General features: G+C 32.4%; 1 protein-coding gene across 2 annotated transcripts in view; it reads left to right on the top strand.

The window, feature by feature from the left end:
• Positions 1–19,939, top strand: part of Dync2h1 (dynein cytoplasmic 2 heavy chain 1) — a 337,531-nt gene that overhangs the window by 164,708 nt on the left and 152,884 nt on the right. For both annotated transcript variants that reach the window (XM_076843827.2, XM_076843826.2), the window contains 6 exons: positions 1,731–1,796; positions 3,711–3,761; positions 4,526–4,603; positions 7,785–7,916; positions 8,908–8,980; positions 19,412–19,572. In XM_076843827.2, coding sequence (XP_076699942.2) covers positions 1,731–1,796; positions 3,711–3,761; positions 4,526–4,603; positions 7,785–7,916; positions 8,908–8,980; positions 19,412–19,572 — 561 coding nt within the window. The remainder of the gene's footprint in view (positions 1–1,730; positions 1,797–3,710; positions 3,762–4,525; positions 4,604–7,784; positions 7,917–8,907; positions 8,981–19,411; positions 19,573–19,939) is intronic.

Below are 19,939 nucleotides of genomic sequence, written 5' to 3'. Positions count from 1 at the left end.
AAGTTATCCCCTTTGAATGGTTATATAACCAGTATTAAAAATTCATTTTATCATTTGAAAATGTACCTGTACTCGTAATTATACAAAGTTTTTGTCGCAATTTTCCTGTGTATGGATTTTTGTATTCAGTTATTTTTTTAATAGTTTAGTTTTATTTTAATGTGAGCAATTTCTTTAGGTTTTTTTTTTCATTTTCTTATATTTCACTAATCTTTTCATCATCTGAATCATCAGCTGAATCTAATTTCAACTAATATACTTTTTTTCCAGAAATTCTCCCTTCCCTGCTCTGACTTTTTTAGAAGTATCTGCTTCTGGGGAGTGTTAATCTCTTCTATGTGCTTAACTGTTATTTAATCATACTTATTATATAGAATGCCTTTCAAATTCTTCTGTTATCTGAAGTTCTTGGGGTTTTATTCTTGTCTGTTGTGTTTGGTGATGCTTGCTTATAGTGGATTATTTTCTTATGGTGGCAGTTTTGGGCTTTGAAGTTTTATCTTTCGGTGTGCTTGAGATATTGGGTAGGTGAGTAACTGTCTAAACCAGGTTTGCCTAAACTCTTGCCAGGTACCAGAGAAATCACTGTTAATTTCTTATTAGTCCCATACTTAAATTTATCTGTGAAGTTTGTGCTAAGCTCAAGTGTGGTAAATTTTTCAGAGGGCACTTTCTTTCACCCAGATTTCAGGTGAATTTGTCTCCTGTCTTCTGTAAATATGGCTATACAGCCATAGTGTTTCTTTATAATGTAACTTTTAAAGGACTCTAGTTTTAGACCCAGATCTCATTTTTAGAATACCTCTCATGTTGTCTCTGGTAGGGCATAACTTTAGGTTACTGTGGTTGATATTTTTCTTCAACTCAGCCACAGCTGTTTTAATGCCACTCTGGTTTTTCAGTTCACTATTTCTGAGTTTGGGGGAATGTTGTCTCATTCTTTTCATTTTTTTTTTTTTTTTTAGTGTAACCATGTGTTATATTATCTTTTATCTAAAATTTATGTGTTTGTAACTGGAAAGTTTTTATAGTTTTCTGTCTTCCGTCTTGCTGGCATTGAGAAGCCAGTTGCTAATTTTCTATACTAGTTCTCTAAAAGTTGTTGTTCCACAGGTGGAAACCTTCATACTGATCAAATAATAAAATATGTTTGACTTACCGCTTTCTTTACAAGAAATTATTTTTTGTTTGGGCTTAGTTGGTAAGACTTCTTTTTTTTATTTAGTGGAAAGTGAAGACTTCACTAGTTTCCTATTTAATTTAGGAAGTTAGTTCCAATATCTAGAAAAGAGAAAATGTTGTGGTTGTGATAGTTACTTGTAATCACCCGTATGTTTAAACCTACAAAATGACAAATTGAAAATTGGTAATGTACAAAGTTGATCTGGTTAGTAATATCTGGTTCAAACTTAATAACTGGATTTCAGTTAACTAAATAAGTCATATATATAAATATGTATGCATATATATATAATATTGAGATATATACTCAAATTTATTTTAGTACTTTCTTTAAAAATTTTATTACTTATTACTTTTGCTTCCCCCCCGCCAACTTAGAAGTGTTTGTTCTGTGTAGAAGATATAGTCTTTATAGTCATTTCTTATATTGATTAAAGTAGGTGATTTGATGACAAAATATACATTTTTATGAGCCAAAATTTAAAGGCTGTGTTTTTCCAAAAACACGTTTTTAGAGAAGGCATGATACCATCTGTTGTTCTTTGCAGGCTGACCAGTTGATGTTTGCTTTGCATTTTGTTCGGGGCATGCATCCTGAACTTTTTCAAGAAAATGTAAGTGGAATTGAAGGAAGAAAATTTTAGAGTTACATGAAAATTTTGTGATGGGTACATGTTTAGTTAGATTAGAAGCTACTTTAGGCCACAAATTATGTGTTAATTTATTAATCTTTTACTAAGTTAGAAATTTAGTGTAAAATGCTGTTTTTTCAGTTCTGTTTCCCTATTGGTAAACCCAACATTCCAGAGTGATAGCAAGGAAAGGAATCTTGCAACTTATCAAGCTGCCTAAATTTTTCTGAACCTAGGTTCATTTACTTAGTATACCAGAGGAAGCAGCCTTCTTATTTTCCTGGCCTACACAATAGAACCAATAAATAGAAAAAGTGAGAGAATATGGGCATTCAACTACATTCTGTGATTTTTCAAGAGTCAGCAAGTGCTGGGCATTGTGGTGCACGCCTGTAATCTCAGCGCTTGGGAGTCTGAAGCTGGAGGACAGTAAGTTCAAAGCCAGCCTCAGGAACTTTGCAAGGCCCTAAGCAATTCAGTGAGAACCTGCATCTAAATAAAATATGAAAAAGGGCTAGGGATGTGGCACGGTGGGTAAATGCCTCTGGGTTCATTCCCTGGCACATACCCGCCGAAAATCGTCAGCAGGTGAAGCAAGAGGGTGGGTAATTCTCAGAAGCTTCCTAGAGCCCATAGATTTATGTTAATATGATTATGTATAATTTATCATTTTTGTCTGTAGTCTTTATTTTTGTTTACCATACAATGTCCACTGAAACTTTAAAAGAATCTCCCTTGAGCTAGAGCTTAACTAATCCATCTCTGGTCTACCTATAATTTTTAAAAACATTTATTCATAAATAGTTTTTCTCATAAAGTGAGACTTTCATAGCCAGGTGCCAGTGCCGTACATCTTTGATCTAGTAACCTTTAATTCTACCTGGTCAGACTTTAGCTGTTTTCTGGTATCCCTTCATTCAAATTGTTTAACAAAGGCAGATCATTCATAATTCTGCCTGTGTTCTTTCTTTGTTTTCCTCTAACTCAATATGGTCTGGTTCATTTGTTTATTTAAAATGACCCTCTTTATTCCTATTGTTAACTTCTATGTCTTTCTCTCCTCCTGCATATTTTTTTTTTGACTATGATCATTATGTTTCATGTAATATAAGACCTTGTATTCCCTGTTTTTTCCTACTAAAATATGAGCAAATCATCACTGAGAGAATGGAATATTTTTCTTATATATTGTAGAAGTAATCACCCCTATTTTAATGACAGGTGGTTGCGTAATTGCAATAGGAAGAGTAGATGGTCAGGATCGGTGGAGACAGGAATTATGTTGCTTTGGTAAATTTTTCCAGATTGCTATCCAGTATGTATTATATTTGCTAGACTGTGTGTGACAAACAGTATGATAGTGCTATTTATTATCTAACTTGGGGGAATCCTAGGGTGAAGACAGATTTTCTTGGAGCACTATATTCCATAACACTTGATTAATCTTGATTCTTTGGCTAAAAAAAGTGGATTAATGACAGTGTTATTCCAATCTGTAGAAAAAGATAAGTCAATGGAAGTAATTTTCTGAACTTTACCAATCATAAAATTTTTAAATTTTTGGCATACTTTACCACTAATCTAATAGTGAGAAATAGCATATTAAAGAACAAATTAACAGGTAGTAAGAAATGTTAATTGAATTACTAATTTAAGTTTTTAGACATTGAGACTAACCTATATGTTTTTGTTTTAACAAAGTGATGCCTAGTACCTTTTATTATTATTTTATATTGGAAAATGAACTCTAATGTTAATATATTAGAAGAAGGGAGTAGATATGAAAGAAGTTTTGTTTTTCTGTGTTCTTAGCTGCATTGTAAGTCATTTTATAGGAAAATTAAGGTAATTTTGTTAACTTTTAATTTTTTTGTTTTCTTCATTTCTATTCAAAAGGAGTGGGATACTTTTACAGGTGTGGTTGTTGGAGATATGTTGCGGAAAGCTGTAAGTTAAAATAGAATTTATTCACTTACTCCTAGAGAAAATAGTTCTGACTTTGGCTTCATAAACTATAATTAGCTTCAGAGGAGTTTAAAATTATTGTTGAAATTATATTTTGATTAGAGGAGTGTGTTTTGGCCTCTGCTGCTACAATATGGACAATATATTTTTTGACTTCGAAGACATATTGTTTTGAGAATAATATTAAATACTAAGAAATTAGTTTATTTTTCTCAGTATAGTACTTTATTCTAAGAAAAATTTTATACTCTTTAGGAAAATCAAACCTGGTATTATAACTAGGAAATTTTTCTTATATAAATGAAATTTAAAATTATTTCTGAAAATTTTTAATAACATTAATCAAATTCAGGTTTTTCTTTAGCTTTTCTGTTTGAATAAATAATAGATAATATTCTTCAAATTAGGACATCAAAAATGTTGTACAGAATGTAGATCATGATAGAAGTGCAAGATATAATTTAAAACAATGTACTTTAAAATCATAGTTTCTTATGACATTTTTTTCTTAAGTTTCATGAAAAACTAAGTACAATGAAAATAAATGCAATAGTTGTCTAGGTAGTTCTCTGTGTACCTTTTGTTACATAGAATTTTGTCATGATGACTTGTAAAATATAAAAAATAGCATATAGAATGAGTATTTTTTTCAATTTGTGTCATAAAAATAAATAGTCAATTGCTATTTTTAAACTCTGAATTTATTTTACCTAACATACCAAAGAAAATAATTGTTTCTGTTAAAGGATTCTCAGCAAAGAATACGTGATCAACTTCCATCTTGGATAGATCAGGAAAGAAGTTGGGCAGTAGCAACATTAAAGGTATTCCTTTTCTGCTTTGGGGGGTAGCTGATTTTTTTTTTTTTTTTTTTTGCATATTTTAGTTATTTCTGTTGATTTTTTAATGTTTTATTTATTTATATTCAGTGTTTATTTCTGTGAATAGAACAACAAGTCTCAGTTGAAACACATCAAAGAATTATTATGATTACTCCATTAATCAATATTTAATTTATTAAATCTGTCATTTATGAAATAACATGCCTTTAAAGTTTAGATATTCTAAATATAGCATATCTTTCACTTCCTTTTTTTCAGTTTTATCTGTGTTTTAAATTATTTAAGTCAAAGTCATTTTTATGGAAATAAAAGACAAACATACTTCTCCCCAAATCAATCTATGTGTCTTTCTGTCTATCAATCTGTCTATCTTTCTTTTCTTCCATCTCTTCTCATGCTTTTCTTTCTTACTCTTACAATATTACAATACCCCATAGTAAAAACAGTTTGAATAGCTGGCAGTTGTTTATACTTATTATTTACAAGGCATTATGCAGAATTTAAAAATAATAGATAATCTGATTAAATATGTCCAATTACATTATATGTAGCTACTGCTATTATATGTATGTAACAGATGAAGAAACTAAGGCACAGAGATATAGTCACTTGCTATGGTTACTTAGAAAGTAGAAGCAGAATTCAAAACTGGGCCTCCTGTTGCGTAGTCTGGTTTCTTTTACCACTACTCTTTATGTTTATTTTTCCATAAATAAAATAAATTACATGCGTTTTTATATAATTTATTATTTTATTCATTAATGATTTATTTATTGCTTACTACCAATCAGCATAGTGCCAGTGACCAAACTTTAGACAACCTTCTGAACCTTCTCCTAGGCCTATCAGTGTACTTCATTGTGAAATCTAGTTTTAGCAGGAACTCTGCAAGGTTGGTTTAACCAGAATTTTCCTATTCTCTGTGTCTTATCATCCATGATATTTAGTTGGCTTTGTCATCTTCCACTATCTCTCAGGTGATTCTGATCACCTTGATCTGTGTTCAGCAAGAATTTTGTTTAATTGGTTTAGCAAGAATCTTCCTTACCCCTGATGTTTTCTCTTGGCAATTTTCTATTTGTAGACTCCTACTGTGTTGTAAATTCCTGTAAGTTCATACTGTATTCAGAATTGAATCCTGTTCTATATTGATATCTCTTTTCCTCTATTGCTATATCCCTAAATAAAATCTATTTTTATTACTCCAACTGCTGTTCACATCTGTTTTTTTTCCTCAACATCAGTGGGATGACAAATGTATATTTTTATATTAAGAGACCCTACCATGAATAAACTTACACTGTAGAGATTACTTTCTGATGTGGTGGCACAGTATAAGAGGGATATCCGTATGATTTGACCCAGTGTCTAACCTGTAGCTAGAGAGCCTTCTAGCTGTGCTGTATAGCCTATCTCAAATACATGATGATTATATAATGTGTAACACACCTAAATTAGTGGTGAGGGGAACTTGCACACTGATATTAAAGTCAAAAGACTAATATCATGTGTTATCCTAACATGCTTACATCATTTATTGAAAATAATTAAATTGAAATATAATTTGTCAATATTGTTTAGTTTTAGTTAGGAAAAATAATGAAATTTGGGCATTATAATGGATTGTTCAGATATGAATATACACATTTGTATAAAGAATTTTTACAAACTAGATTCAGTTTTATGTTACATGAAGTTTAACAGTACAGGTACAGATCTTCTAATTTATCATTATTTTCAGTGAAAATTCTCCATCTGAATAGCTTTTCATTTATCATCTTATAATTCACCCTTGAAATAAATTTAGGAAGGGGGAACACTGAAGTAGTAGTATGGATATGTTCAGGAAAACCTCTGAAGGATGATATTGTTTAAGACGAATATTGAATGCTGAGTAGTAATTTATGAGGCATAAAGTAGGTTAGAACATTTAGTTATTGATAGACTTTCATTTTATTTATTTATATGCGGTGCTGAGAATCACACATGCCAGGCAAGTATGCTACTGCTCAGCCCCAGCCCCAGCCCAGCCCCAAGGTTAGGACATTTAGAGACAAAAGAAGCAGTATGTTCACAAAGAGGGGCATAAATGGAAGAGGCTTAGAAAAATATACATTGTTAAGGATTTGCTGTTGTTTCTGAAAAAATAGAGGTAGCTAGAAGCTAAATCTGCAAAGATAAATTTTCACATACACACACACACACACACACACACACACACACACACTATTGTAGTGCAGGAAAAGAGACCTCAGTGTAGAAGTGGGTTTAGTTCTGAATATAGCATGGACTAGTGGAAGTTGATAGTCAAGGAACAGGGTTGTGGGGTCAGTAGAAGGAAGATTACCAAGAGAAAATATTGAAGGTTTGGTGGGGAGAATTCTGGCTAAATTGATTTAGCAGCATTCTTGCTGAAGGCTGATGAGGATGATCACACACCAAGGATATAGGATGAGGAATTTGATCAAATACTGAGCATAGAGATATTTGCTAAACTGACTTAGCAAATTTCTTGCTAAAACTGGTTTCTGCAAGGAAGGACATGAAGCCTAAGGTTGAAGCCTAATCAAAAAAAGGTCTACAGACCTGACCAAAGGTTTTTTTTTTTTTTTTTTTTTTTTGTGTGTGTGTGTGTATATGAGAGAGAAAGAGGGAGGGAGGGGGGAGGGAGGGAGGGAGGAGTAGGAGGAGGAGGAGGAGGAGAGAGAGAGAGAGAGAGAGAGAGAGAGAGAGAGAGAGAGAGACCTTGTTGATATTGATATGAAATTTGACATATTTTTGCAGTTTAACATGGAATTCAATTGCAGCGATTTCTAAAATTTGTACTTGATTTTAGTGACATCATTTCTTTTCTCCACAAGGTGGAGATAGCTAGGTTTAAATATTTTTATGCAAAGAAGAGATTTCTTTTGTGAATATTGATTTATTACTAGTTTGGAAATGTTTTATTTAATGCTGACATTAACACTGGATGAGTCTACCATACTATTTCTGACCTAGAAATGATCAAGACATCTTGGATAAGCCAAGACAAAGCAGAAAACCAGCAATAAATTATTTATTAATAGTTTGTTTTATTTGCACTTTAGAAAAAATTTTTTAAAAATATGTACATGTTCATCTATTTACGTGTAGCTCATTATATGTTGTTTTTATTTTTTAGATTGCTCTTCCCAGTCTTTATCAGACTCTCTGCTTTGAAGATGTAGCTCTGTGGCGAACTTATTATCATAATTCAGTGTGTGAACAGGAGTTTCCATCTATTCTTGCAAAGAAAGTTTCCTTATTTCAGCAGGTAATATTTGATGTTATCAAAATACAAAAAAAACTAATGTTTCATCATTCAGAAATCATTTTAAAAACTTGGTTTTTAGAGTATTATCTAACCTTTAATGGCATGTGGGAGGAAGGATTTTTGTTTACTTTTACCAACTTATCTGGGAAACTTACTAGCAAAATTTCTAAATCGGGTATCTCCCATTGTAGATTTTCTTATTCTTTTTGTCCATGATCCAAATGAGATCTTGCAATAGGAAAAATGATGTAAAAATAAACTAAGATACAAATTACTTTAGTTTTAATTCATTTTCTAGAGTCCTATCAAAGAAAAAGACCCAATGATGAGGAAAGTATTTTTCTAATTTCACTTCAAAATATAATGATGAAATCTACTGGTAGTTTCTGTTCAGTTTGTGGCTAGGCAAAGAATAGAGTGGAAGAGCTCTCTGGGAATTGATGTTACAGGAAATGACCCTTGCATTTAACTTTTTTCTGAGGCTGTTGGCTATAAGATCTGTTTTCCTTTTGTTTTTGTATACACTGAATTTTTTTTCAAGCGTGTTTAAAAATTTAAAAATCAAAAAACCAAAAAGGAATAAAACATCTAGGAATGAAATATACATCTAAGGATAATGTAGATATACATGATTTTAACATAAAAGTAGTGATTTGTAGATTTTAGGCAGGATTTCTGTTACCAGAAATGCTTTCTTTACCTGTATTTTCCTATTTTCAACTCCTATTCAGTTCTTAGATCATAGCTAACCCCATGTTTATTTTAGATCATAGGTTTGAGGAAGCAAATGAATTTCAGTAATATTCTGGATATTAATAGATACCTTAGCATATGTCTATTGTGACAGTTTGAAGCACAGTAAACACTATGGAACAATAAGTGTATACATATTTTACTAAACATTTGTTGAATTAGTGAACATTAACTATTGTTAAATTGAAGCTATTATGGGAATTTTACTATTTTAAAATATTCTGTACTTTATTTTAAGGTTCTTGTAGTACAGGCTCTAAGACCTGACAGATTGCAAAGTGCCATGGCTCTGTTTGCATGTAAAGCTCTGGGTAAGTGCAGTACTTTTCAGATCAAGATCAATATTCTGAATCATTTGTTTTAATTTACATTTTATTTTATGCTGACCTTAGTTTAGAAATGTTTTTAAAGTCTCTGTTTTTTATTCTTCTTATCTTATAATCTTTACCTGGTTTAAAAAATTCTTCTTTGTTTGGATATAAGCATGTGTAATGTTGATTAAACTTGATATTTAATTGATACCCTATATTTAGTAAAGGTGTTTGAGGTTTTGCAAATCACTTTCTTATGAAAATGCTTTGGGGTATTTCTCAAGTGTGAAGATTACAAAGAAGATAATCAAACACTGGTACCAAATTTCTTCTGTGTAAGTACTATTTGTAGTCACACTTCAGTGGAAAATTTAGACAATTAAATTAAAACAAATGCACAGATACTATAATCTTAAGACGTAAAGTCCTCAAAACAAGTAATTTTTGCCATGTCTAAAATAAGAAAAATGAAAAAAATTTAAATTATAAATTTCACAGTATAGTTTTGTTAATCGTTTTAAGACTGTGAAGAATTAAGTTATCATCCATTTGGAAATAATTCTACCTTCTCAAGAAAAATTTGGAAAAACTGAGTTAATGAAAGAGAATGAGAGGATTTTTCTTGGAGTACAGAGTCATTCTAGAATAATGGATGTTTACTATTACTAAATGAGGTCTTAGAATTATGTTGCAAATGAAAAACTTGTCATAGTTAAAATAGTTTTCTGGCAACTTTCCCCAGAAATCATTATATCTATTAATTTATATATATATGTATACATATTTCACTGTATCTTGCACAGTGAATGAAGTTTACTGAATGCAGGCTGTCAGTCAGAATGAGAAAATTAAAAGTTATGATACAAATAAAAGAAAGACAAAGGGCTTAAAAACAGGTTAAAAGCAGGATATGGTGGTTTGGTCAGCAGGATACGTCAGACCTCTAATTAAGAGCAAGACTCCACATGCTTTATTTTTATTTATTTATTTTTAAAAAAACTTTATTTTATTTATTTATATTTTGTATGGTGCTGAAGCTTGAACCAGTGCCTCATACATGCCAGACGAGTGCTCTACCACTGAGCCACAAACCCAGCATCACATGTACTTTATTTTATAGGCAAAAAAACAACAAAAGGATTTATCGTGAGAAAAACTTCTTCAAGGTAAACAAAAGTGAAGTTGAGTAGGAATAGGCTAATTGGAGCTTATCTACTCGCATGATATCTTACCTAGCTCTGGACAGCTGGCGCCTCAAAGCTTTTGAGCATGCCCATATTTCTTCCACCCCAGGGCAGTAGGCATTTGAATTTAAAGCTGTACAACATCTAAATTTCATGGCAGGCCTGGAATATGCCCCATCAACAGCGATTACCTGTCAATGAGCATATGTTTCAGACTTTTAGACAAAAGAGTCCCAGAAGTGGTGTCTTACTGTCCAAGGCTACAGAGTTCAAAGCAATGATTTATTTGCCACTCTTGACATATATATGCATAAGTTTATTAAATTTTATGTAGAACATTTCTTAATTATTATAATTTACATGTATTATACTCAAGTAAGATTCATATCATATGCATATTTTCTTTATATTAGTATTTCTCATATAAATAAGACTTTCATGAAATTGAAAAAAAATAGGACCTTTTGTGAAAAACCTTTGAGATATTGAATAATCATTGTCTTGTTAGTACATGAAGATACTATACTCTGTATTCCATCCATGCTTGTAAAGGAAACCAATCATATTGGATTGGGGCCCACTCTACTCAAATGTAGTTAATAAACTTTGTTGGTAATGTCTTTATATCTCAATAAGGTCATCTTCTGTAGTACTGGGGTTTGAATGTATTAAAATGTCTTTTTTTGGGGGACTCAACTTAACCCATAACATTGACCAACCCAGTTTTTCATGTGATCCCTGTCTTCTGCCTCACCAAAATTAAAATGCATATACACACAGATATTTTGTGTTTCCTTTCAAATTGGTCTACTGATTAGTTGGTGATAGGTATATTGAAGTAAGTCTGGAAATATTCTGTTTTCCTTTATGTATGTTATGGAGAAGAAATGTCTGTGTTTATTTATCTTTGGTAAAATGCTTATCTAGCAGATAATTTTTACTTATGTGTGGTAGAATTTTTATCTACCAAACTTTTGATTTTGAGTGATATACCCATATCAAACTCACTTAAGTGAAGAAGGGGAATTTATTGGATTATATAACCAGCATTCAGAAAGGATGAAATAGGAGGCTGGCCTCTGGGCCAGTTGACTTCATGGACTCAAATAAAATCAGTAGACTATTCTGTTTGAGACTTGTAGTTTAAGTGCAAGAAAAAAAAAATAAAACATTTTCTCTCTCTCAATTTCACCCTCAAAAATACTAGGTCTGATTTGTTCAGTTGGAAAACATGTCCACATTATAGTTGTTTGTTTGTTTGTTTATTTTTGTGTACCAGGGATTGCACTACACCACTGAGCCACATCCCCAGCCCTATTTTATGTTTTATTTAGAGACAGGGTCTCACTGAGTTGCTTAGCACCTTGCTTTTGCTGGGGCAGGCTTTGAGCTTACGATCCCCCTGCTTCAACCTCCAAAGCTGATGGTATTACAGGTGTGCAGCACCTCACTTGGCTCCACACTATAGTTATACCACCAGAAATATGTGGAACTATAGTTTCTTCAAAAGAAACCATGGGTAGGAAAGGAGTTCCAGAAGTAGGAGAAAGAGGTGCTGGTACAAAACAATAGATGTACATTATAATCAGGTTATATCAAGCCTATTTTAACAAATTTTTATTTTAAACAGTTTGTTACATTTGAGTCATTAATTTGTAAAGTTCATTTTAAACTACTTTAAGAGTTAGAGATATGTAATTTTTGATTGGTAGAATGAAGTAGTTGAAAAAAGATACTGGTTAAGAATATTGTTGTACCAAAGGTCAACCCATTTATTCCATTCCTGCCACTATCCCTGTCTGTTACATCATGAATCACTTTCTTTAATGGATCATTCATTGGCATGCAAACATTTTAGTATCATCTCTCTTAAAATATTCCTCTTGTGATCCTGTATCTTCCCTAGTCACTAGGGAAACATCTTAAAAATGTGTCAGTAGTCAGAGACCACAGTAATCCATTTCCTCAACTCTTAATCTATCTTCAACTTATTCTGTTGGGACTTCTAACCCCCTAAATTCTACAAGAGTCCTCTTGTTAAGGTGTGCAGTTTTTATATTGGTATATCCAGTGGTGACTTAGGTGCTTTTGTTTTGCTTTCTCAAGTAAGTTCCATTTCTCTCTTCACTAAATACTTTTTCTTCCCTTGATTACTATGTTTTTTATTCTATTCCTCAATCCTTTTAGGCTGTTCCTCTCTCTTTCTTCACTGTGTGCCCTCTATGTGTCTTCTAAGTGTTGGTTTGCTTATTCTCTTATTGCATTTTTGCCCTAGGTTTCCATCTTTCATTATTTATACATTTTTTTTTCTCAAGATGAAATAACTCATCCCCTGGCTTTTAATATCATCTCTGAAGTACTGACCCTGGAATCTCATGTCTAACCCTGGAATTCTAGTCTTGTGTATCCAAATGCTTATTTTATGTTTTTATATGAATGCCTAATAAACTTCATAAATTTAGTGTGACCAGTACTCATTAGCATCCACTCATTTGCTCAAATTAAAACTCCAAATAATTCTTTATTTGCTTTTCCTTACTTCCTAACCCAATCTATTTGCAATGTTTTTGTTTCAGCTCTACAACCATTTCTGTTCATTTACTTCACTTCATTACTGCCAACCTAAATAAGCTATCGTCACCTCTCACCTTAGTTACTTCACAATATTTTAATTTGTTGTCTCTGTCTTCAGAATATATACAGACTCCACTACAATCTACCAGATTGTTCTTATGAACAAATCATTGCAATTCAGGCTTTTGACCTTCCTTACTTCTCTTTGTTCTTAATAGTTCCTAGAGTATCTTTGGAAATATAAATTAGATGATGTCACTCCTCTGGTCAAACTTTACTGATGGCATTTCTCTTACTTACTTTTCTTACAATATCTTAAGAGATCTTATCTCTTTTGTTCCTCTCTTTCCCTTCCAATCTCTTTTCCCTGTCACCTCATAACTTATTTCCTGTTATTCTAGTACTCCAAGTGTGTTTCAGGAATATCAGGTCCTTTATTTATCATCTAAGGGATCTTTAAACCCCAATGTCATCATCCCTTCCCTCTCTGCCCAAACATTATTTTTTCAGTGATGATTTCTCTCAAGAGTTTCTATAAATTAGTGTACTGACCTCCTCAATTCTATATAGCTTCCTTTACCCTTTTCATTTACCTCTGTAACTATATTATCATCTGGAATTTATTATTTATTTGTTTATTAATTGCCTATTCCCCAACTAGAACATATGCCCCTTAACAACACAAACTTTGTTTTATGGTTGTGTCCCCAGTGCCTCAAACAGCTTCTGAAGCATATAGGCCCCATAAATGTTTGTTAAATCAAGGACTACCTTCCTAATTGGTTCTTCCTACGTCAATTTTTGCTTCATTTTTAATTCCTTTTGTCCAGAAGGATGTGTCATCCTTTTGAAACTAAAGCCAAATCTTTCCTTGCATAAAATCATCAAAGTCTTCTCAAACACAATAAAATCCAGACTCTTCATCCAAGATTATAAATCCCACACAGTCTGGGCCCTATCTGTTTCCCTGGCCTCATCTTATACTCCTCATGTTCACTATGCTTTAGTGGGCAAACTGCCTAGAACCTTTGTTCTATCAATTTCCTCTCCATATGTATCCTCTTTTACTTTTGTGGAAGTCTCCTCTGTATTATTTAGGTGTTCACTTAAAATATTACATTTTTAGATAAGTCTAATGGGCCATCTAATCAGTTCTAATACATCACCCTGTTTTAAATTCTCTACATAGCACTTATCACTATCTGGCATATTTTTGCTTATCTATATATTGTTCATCTTTTCCTATAACTGGAATGCAATTTTAAATAAAATGAGACAATTTTTTCAGAGAGGTTCTTAAGAGTTTATCTTTTTTCCACCTGCTTAATCTTTAAAAATGTGGTCTTTGTGCCACATTGCACATGGCCTTTCTTACTGTTTTGTTATTTGACCTTCTACCCACTCTTTGGAATACTTCTATTAATGGTACTATTTCATTTCCAGGTCAAATGACATTTAAGGCTTAACAGCCTTAATTGAAAACCCCACGATATTCAATTATTCACATGCTTTGAAAGTTTAATACTCTCCTAAAAGCACACGATTTCATAGCAAAGTTATATATACTGTTGTATGGTTGACTGATTTTGTATTTGGGTAAGTAATTTTATTAATAAAGTTTTTATGTAAAACTGTAGTTTTTATTATATGCTTAATTTGTAAAAAATTCACATTGCTAGAGAACGATAAGCCCTGATCTTTTAAATCAGAGTTTAGGGATTTAATTTCAAATATAATTTCTCAAGCATAATTCATATAGAAAGATTCTTAAGTTTCAATAATCTTTTAATAATGTATAAACTTTAAAAGAGTAACTTATAAAGATGTGATTATAAAAGTAGTTTTGCTTTGAAGATTTAAGTTAGAGGAATTCTCAAAACCTAAACCTACCGTATATTATAATCCTACAAAGAGTATGTATTGGCAAAATCTACCACATTTTACTGCTACTAATTTTTAAAAATAGTGTGATCAGATCCAAATATTCTAACTTCTATAATTCTGATTTAATCTTGGCTTTTTAAACACTATATGAGCAGGATATTATGTTCTATGGATTGAGGAATCAGAAGTATAAAGAAATATGCTCATGTAATTTGCTGCATAGCTATAGGAAGCAGAAACCTTTAATGGTCTTCAACAAAAAGTTCTTTTTTGTCTATGTAGTTTTCCTAGTTTTATGATCCTCTTCCTCTCTTATCCATGCTATCATCTCATCTGATGCACCTTGCTTTCATTACTTAAGTCTATTTTGTGACGTCTGGTCTAAGAGGAAGAATGAACATAAAGATTTCACATTTTCATTTTATACTGCTGGCACAAAGTTAACTTAAAAACAACACCCATTTATTTATTGTTTTTCTTTATTTGCAACATTTACATTTCTTTAATCTGAGTTGGCCATTGGAACTCTTATTGGGAAACACTGGGAAGAACCCACTCCCAAACTCATTCAGGTTCATCCCAGTGGAGTTGTAGGGCTGAGGTCCTCATTTCCTTTCTGCTGTTGGGTGCTTTTCTCCTTTTTTAAGAGAACATTTTTGTTCTTTGGCATATAGCCTCCTTCCTCCATCTTTAAAGCTAGCAATAACAAATTGATTCCTTCTTATGTTTCACGTCTCTCTGACTTCCCCATCTTCCTTGTCTTACCTGCTTCTCTATTCTGTTGCATCTCTCTGACTCCAGTTGAAGAAACCTCCCCGCTTTTAAGAACTTCAAGTGCTTAGATTGGTCCACTTAGATAACACAGGATAGTCTTCTACTGACTTTGACGGCCATAGCCTGAGTACAGCCTCAGTGTTCTTTCACAGCAGTACCTAGTTTAATGTTCTTGAGATATATTTAGGATTCTGCCTACCATAACATGTTTGACTTTTTTAATTTCCAAGATTGAATATTATTCTATTTTAAAAGAGTATTTAAAGATTTTAATGGGTTCTTATATATTGGTTTAGCTAATGGTTGTTATTTTTCTTCTTTTTGTTGACATTCTGGTGTATTATTTCTTTTATTTATCTTTTCTCTCAAATATGAAAAGTAATTTTGTTTACCTGATGTTTATTGTCAGCCTTTTGCAAGAGAAGATGAGATGAATGAGGAAGAACCATCTGTAATAGATTGATTTTAATTTGTTACTGTCTTTTCTTTTTTTAAAAATTTATATATGACAGCAGAATGCATTACAATTCTTATTACATATAGAGAGCACAATTTTTCATATCTCTGGTTGTATACATAGTATATTCACAGCAATTTGTGTCTTTATACCTGTACTTTGGATAATAATGATTATCATATTCCATCATCGTTAATAACCCCATTCCACCTCCCTATTCCTCCAACCTCTCTGCCCTATCTAGAGTTCATCTACTCCTCCCACACCTCCCCCCACCTCACTATGAATCAGTCTACTTATATCAAGGAAAACATTTGGCATTTGGTTTTTTGGGATTGACTAACTTCACTAAGCATTATCTTCTCCAATGCCATCCATTTACCTGCAAATGCCATGATTTTATTCTCGTTTATTACAGAGTAATATTCCATTGTGTATATATGCCATATATTTTTTAATCCATTCATCTATTGAAGGGCATCTAGGTTGGATCCACAATTTAACTATTGTGAATTGTGTTGCTGTAAACATTGATATGTCTGTGTCCCTGTAGTATGCTGTTTTTAAGTACTTCGGGTATAGAATGAGGAGAGGAACAGCTGGGTCAAATGGTGATTCCATTCCCAATTTTCCAAGAAATCTCCATACTACTTTCCATATTGGCTGCACCAATTTGCAGTCCCACCAGCAGTGTATGAATGTACCTTTTTCCCCACATCCTCGCCAACACTTATTGTTTGTCTTCATAATAGTTGCCATTCTGACTGGAGTGAGATGGTATCTTTGAGTAGTTTTGATTTGCATTTCTCTAATTGCTAGTGATGATGAACATTTTTTTTCATGTATTTGTTGATTGATTGTACATCATCTTCTGAGAAGTGTCTCTTCAGGTCCTTGGCCCATTTATTGATTGGGTTATTTGGCTTTTTTTGGTGCTTAGCTTTTTGAATTCTTTATATATCGTAGTGATTAGTGCTCTATCTGATGTGTGAGGGGTAAAGATTTGCTCCCAAGATGTAGGCTCTTTATTCACCTCGCAGATTGTTTCTTTTGCTGAGAAGAAAATTTTTAGTTTGAGCCCATCCCATTTACTGATTCTTGATTTTAATTCTTGTGGCACAGAAGTCTTATTAAGGAAGTTGGGGCCTAAGGAGATTAGGGCTTACTTTTTCTTCTGTTAGACGCAGGGTCTGTTATTGTATTCCTAGATTCTTGATCCATTTTGAGTTGAGTTTTGTGCATTGTGAGAGATAGGGGTTTAATTTTATTTTGTTGCATATGGATTTCCAGTTTTCCTAGCACTATTTGTTGAAGATGCTATCTTTTCTTCAGTGCATGTTTTTGGCATCTTTGTCTAATATAAGATAATTATAATTTTGTGGGTTAGTGTCTGTGTCCTCAATTCTGTACTATTGGTCTACCAGTCTGTTTTGGGGCCAATATAATTTGGTACTGTGTTTACTCAGATACCTGAAAAGTATAAGAGTCATGTTCTTTCATTTTATCTCGATATTTTGTCTAAGTAAAATAAAATATAATGAAGGTTTAAGTTATTCTTTTGTCATATTTTTAGCTCTTATTTTTTCCTTTGAAAGAAATACTATATTTATTTGAAAGGACCAGGTTGAAAATATAAGATCTTAGTGATGTACAAACAGTTTTACACTATGATAAATGCAATTAACATGTTTTACTTTCTTACTTTATTTAATAGTTTAGAATGATTCACGCTGGCAGTTTTAAGGTTATCATGGTCCATTTCAATGGCATTAAGTTTGTATTTTAAAGTATTTGCTACAGAAGGCTTTAGGAATGCTTGTTTTCTGAGGTACAGTTTTGTCTATTCATTTCTACTTTTGAAGACATATGGAAACCCTTCCTGCCTGTGCATTCTGGTAGACAGACAGCATGTTCTTTTAGGCCTCCCTTTATTTTTAAGCGCTTTTTTTGGGTCATATTATTTTTAGCTCAATTGAAGTAAGTATATTTTTAATCCTTAATTGAAATTTTTTTTTCATCTTTTTGCTAAACACATTAATAGTGGAAACACTCAAGTTTTAGAAGAAGATATTTTATGTAGTAGAAAAATTTTGATTTTGTAATTGAATACAATTCTGTAGCTGGTGAAGGGCTGCAGAGTAGAAAAAGACAGATGAATTGTGTTTGAAAAAAGTTAACAGCAGCTGGGTGCCCTTTGGCAAGGCATTCAACTTCTTTGAGTTTTTTTTCTTACACGTAAAATGAACATAATGATATTTGTTTTTTACGGTCATTATTTGGTTTACAAAGCAGGTAAATAAACTGCTTTGTAGAAGGCTTAACACAGGGTAGGTGATGAATAAATGGAATTTGTTGTAATTATTATATCTTATTTGCCCCTAAAGATTGGTGGTTTTATACCTGTTTTACAATTTAAGAAACCAAGGCATTCTGCCTTTTAGTGATTTGTGTAGAGTCACTCGCCTAATAAATTTAAACCGACAGCTGCATATTTCTGTTTCCAAACTAAGCATTTAAATTTTTTAAATTCCATTTATTATTATGATGGATGTAAGAAATAAATCTTTATCCAATATCATGACAGTGAAATTGTTTGCCCAGGTGATTTGGAATCTGATTTCCCCATATAGATGGCACAGGGTAGACATTCAGCTATCATATAAATTAATGAATTGTATTGAACTAATGAGATGTATACATGGGTGGATGGGTTGGTCTTCTCTTGTAGGAAGACACTTGTACATTAAAACCACATTGCTGGCTGTATATTTCTTCAAATATAACAACAACAGCAATAACAGAATAGTTAAATGTGATAATCAGAGTATTCATCTGCTATCACTGTAATGACCAGAAGATATTATACATTCATTTAGAAAAAGTGCTGGCATATTAGCATTCAATAAATTCTTATTAGTAGTATGTTATTTGTAGTATGTAAATTATTTTATTTTCTTTATTTTTTTGGTACTGGAGATTGAACCCAGAGGCACATTACCACTGAGCTACATCCCCAGCCCTTTTTTATTTTGTATTTTGAGACAAGGTCTCACTAAGTTTCTCAGGGCCTTGCTAAGTTTCTGAGGCTGGCTTTGAACTTGAGATCTTCTTGCCTCAGTCTCCTGAGTCACTGGGATATAGGTGTGCACCACCATGTATGTAAATGATTTTAGAGTGAAAAACTTGAATGAAATTATAATGTACTCAGGTATTCTGTTATATATTGTGTAATTTTTAATAGACTTTCATTTTTAATTTCTATTTTTTCATTAAAATTTTTATCCATATTTTTATTGGTGCATTATAGTTGTACATTATAGTGGGATTTGTTGTTACATATTTGTGCATGCACACAATATAACAATATAATTTGGCCAATAAGGTATTTCCCCTTTCCCTCCCCTCTTTTTTCCCCCTGGTCTATTTCTTTTACTCCACTGATCTCCCTTTGATTTTTAATAGACTTTTTATTTCCTCTACTCCACTGATCTCATTTTGATTTTTAATAGTTTTTATGATGCACATTACTTAGAAATTTTTTTTAAATTTATCTTTTAGGACTGAAAGAGTTGTCACCACTTCCTCTAAATCTCAAACGTTTGTACAAAGAGACACTAGAAATTGAACCCATTTTAATAATTATTTCCCCGGGTGCTGATCCTTCTCAGGAACTCCAGGAACTTGCTAATGCTGAAAGAAGTGGAGAGTGTTATCATCAGGTGAGTGCAAATTGCCCAGCTGTTTTTGCCCATGCCTTTGCTATTCCTGCCACATTATATCCTATTAGTGGGCATTTTGTTGTTATAGTAGGAGAAATAATGCCCTGAAAGGTGTCCATGTCCTAATCCCTAGAATTTATTAATATGTTATCTTACATAGTAAAAAGAACTTTGCAGATATAATTATGTTAAGGATTTTGAGATGGGAAAATTATCCAAGTTGGCCCAATATAATCATAAGCGTGTGTATAAGAGGGCGGCTGGAGGATCCTGAAATTATAAGATATAAAGATGGAAGTAGAGGTCAGAAAAGAGAGAAGCCATTGTATTTCTGGCTTTGAAATGGAGAAATGTGCTATAAAATAGC

Source organism: Callospermophilus lateralis, chromosome 2 (assembly GCF_048772815.1).
Source record: "Callospermophilus lateralis isolate mCalLat2 chromosome 2, mCalLat2.hap1, whole genome shotgun sequence".
Classification (NCBI taxonomy): domain Eukaryota; kingdom Metazoa; phylum Chordata; class Mammalia; order Rodentia; family Sciuridae; genus Callospermophilus; species Callospermophilus lateralis.
The sequence above is the reverse complement of the archived record's forward strand: the minus strand, read 5'-3'. Positions and strand labels throughout refer to the sequence as shown.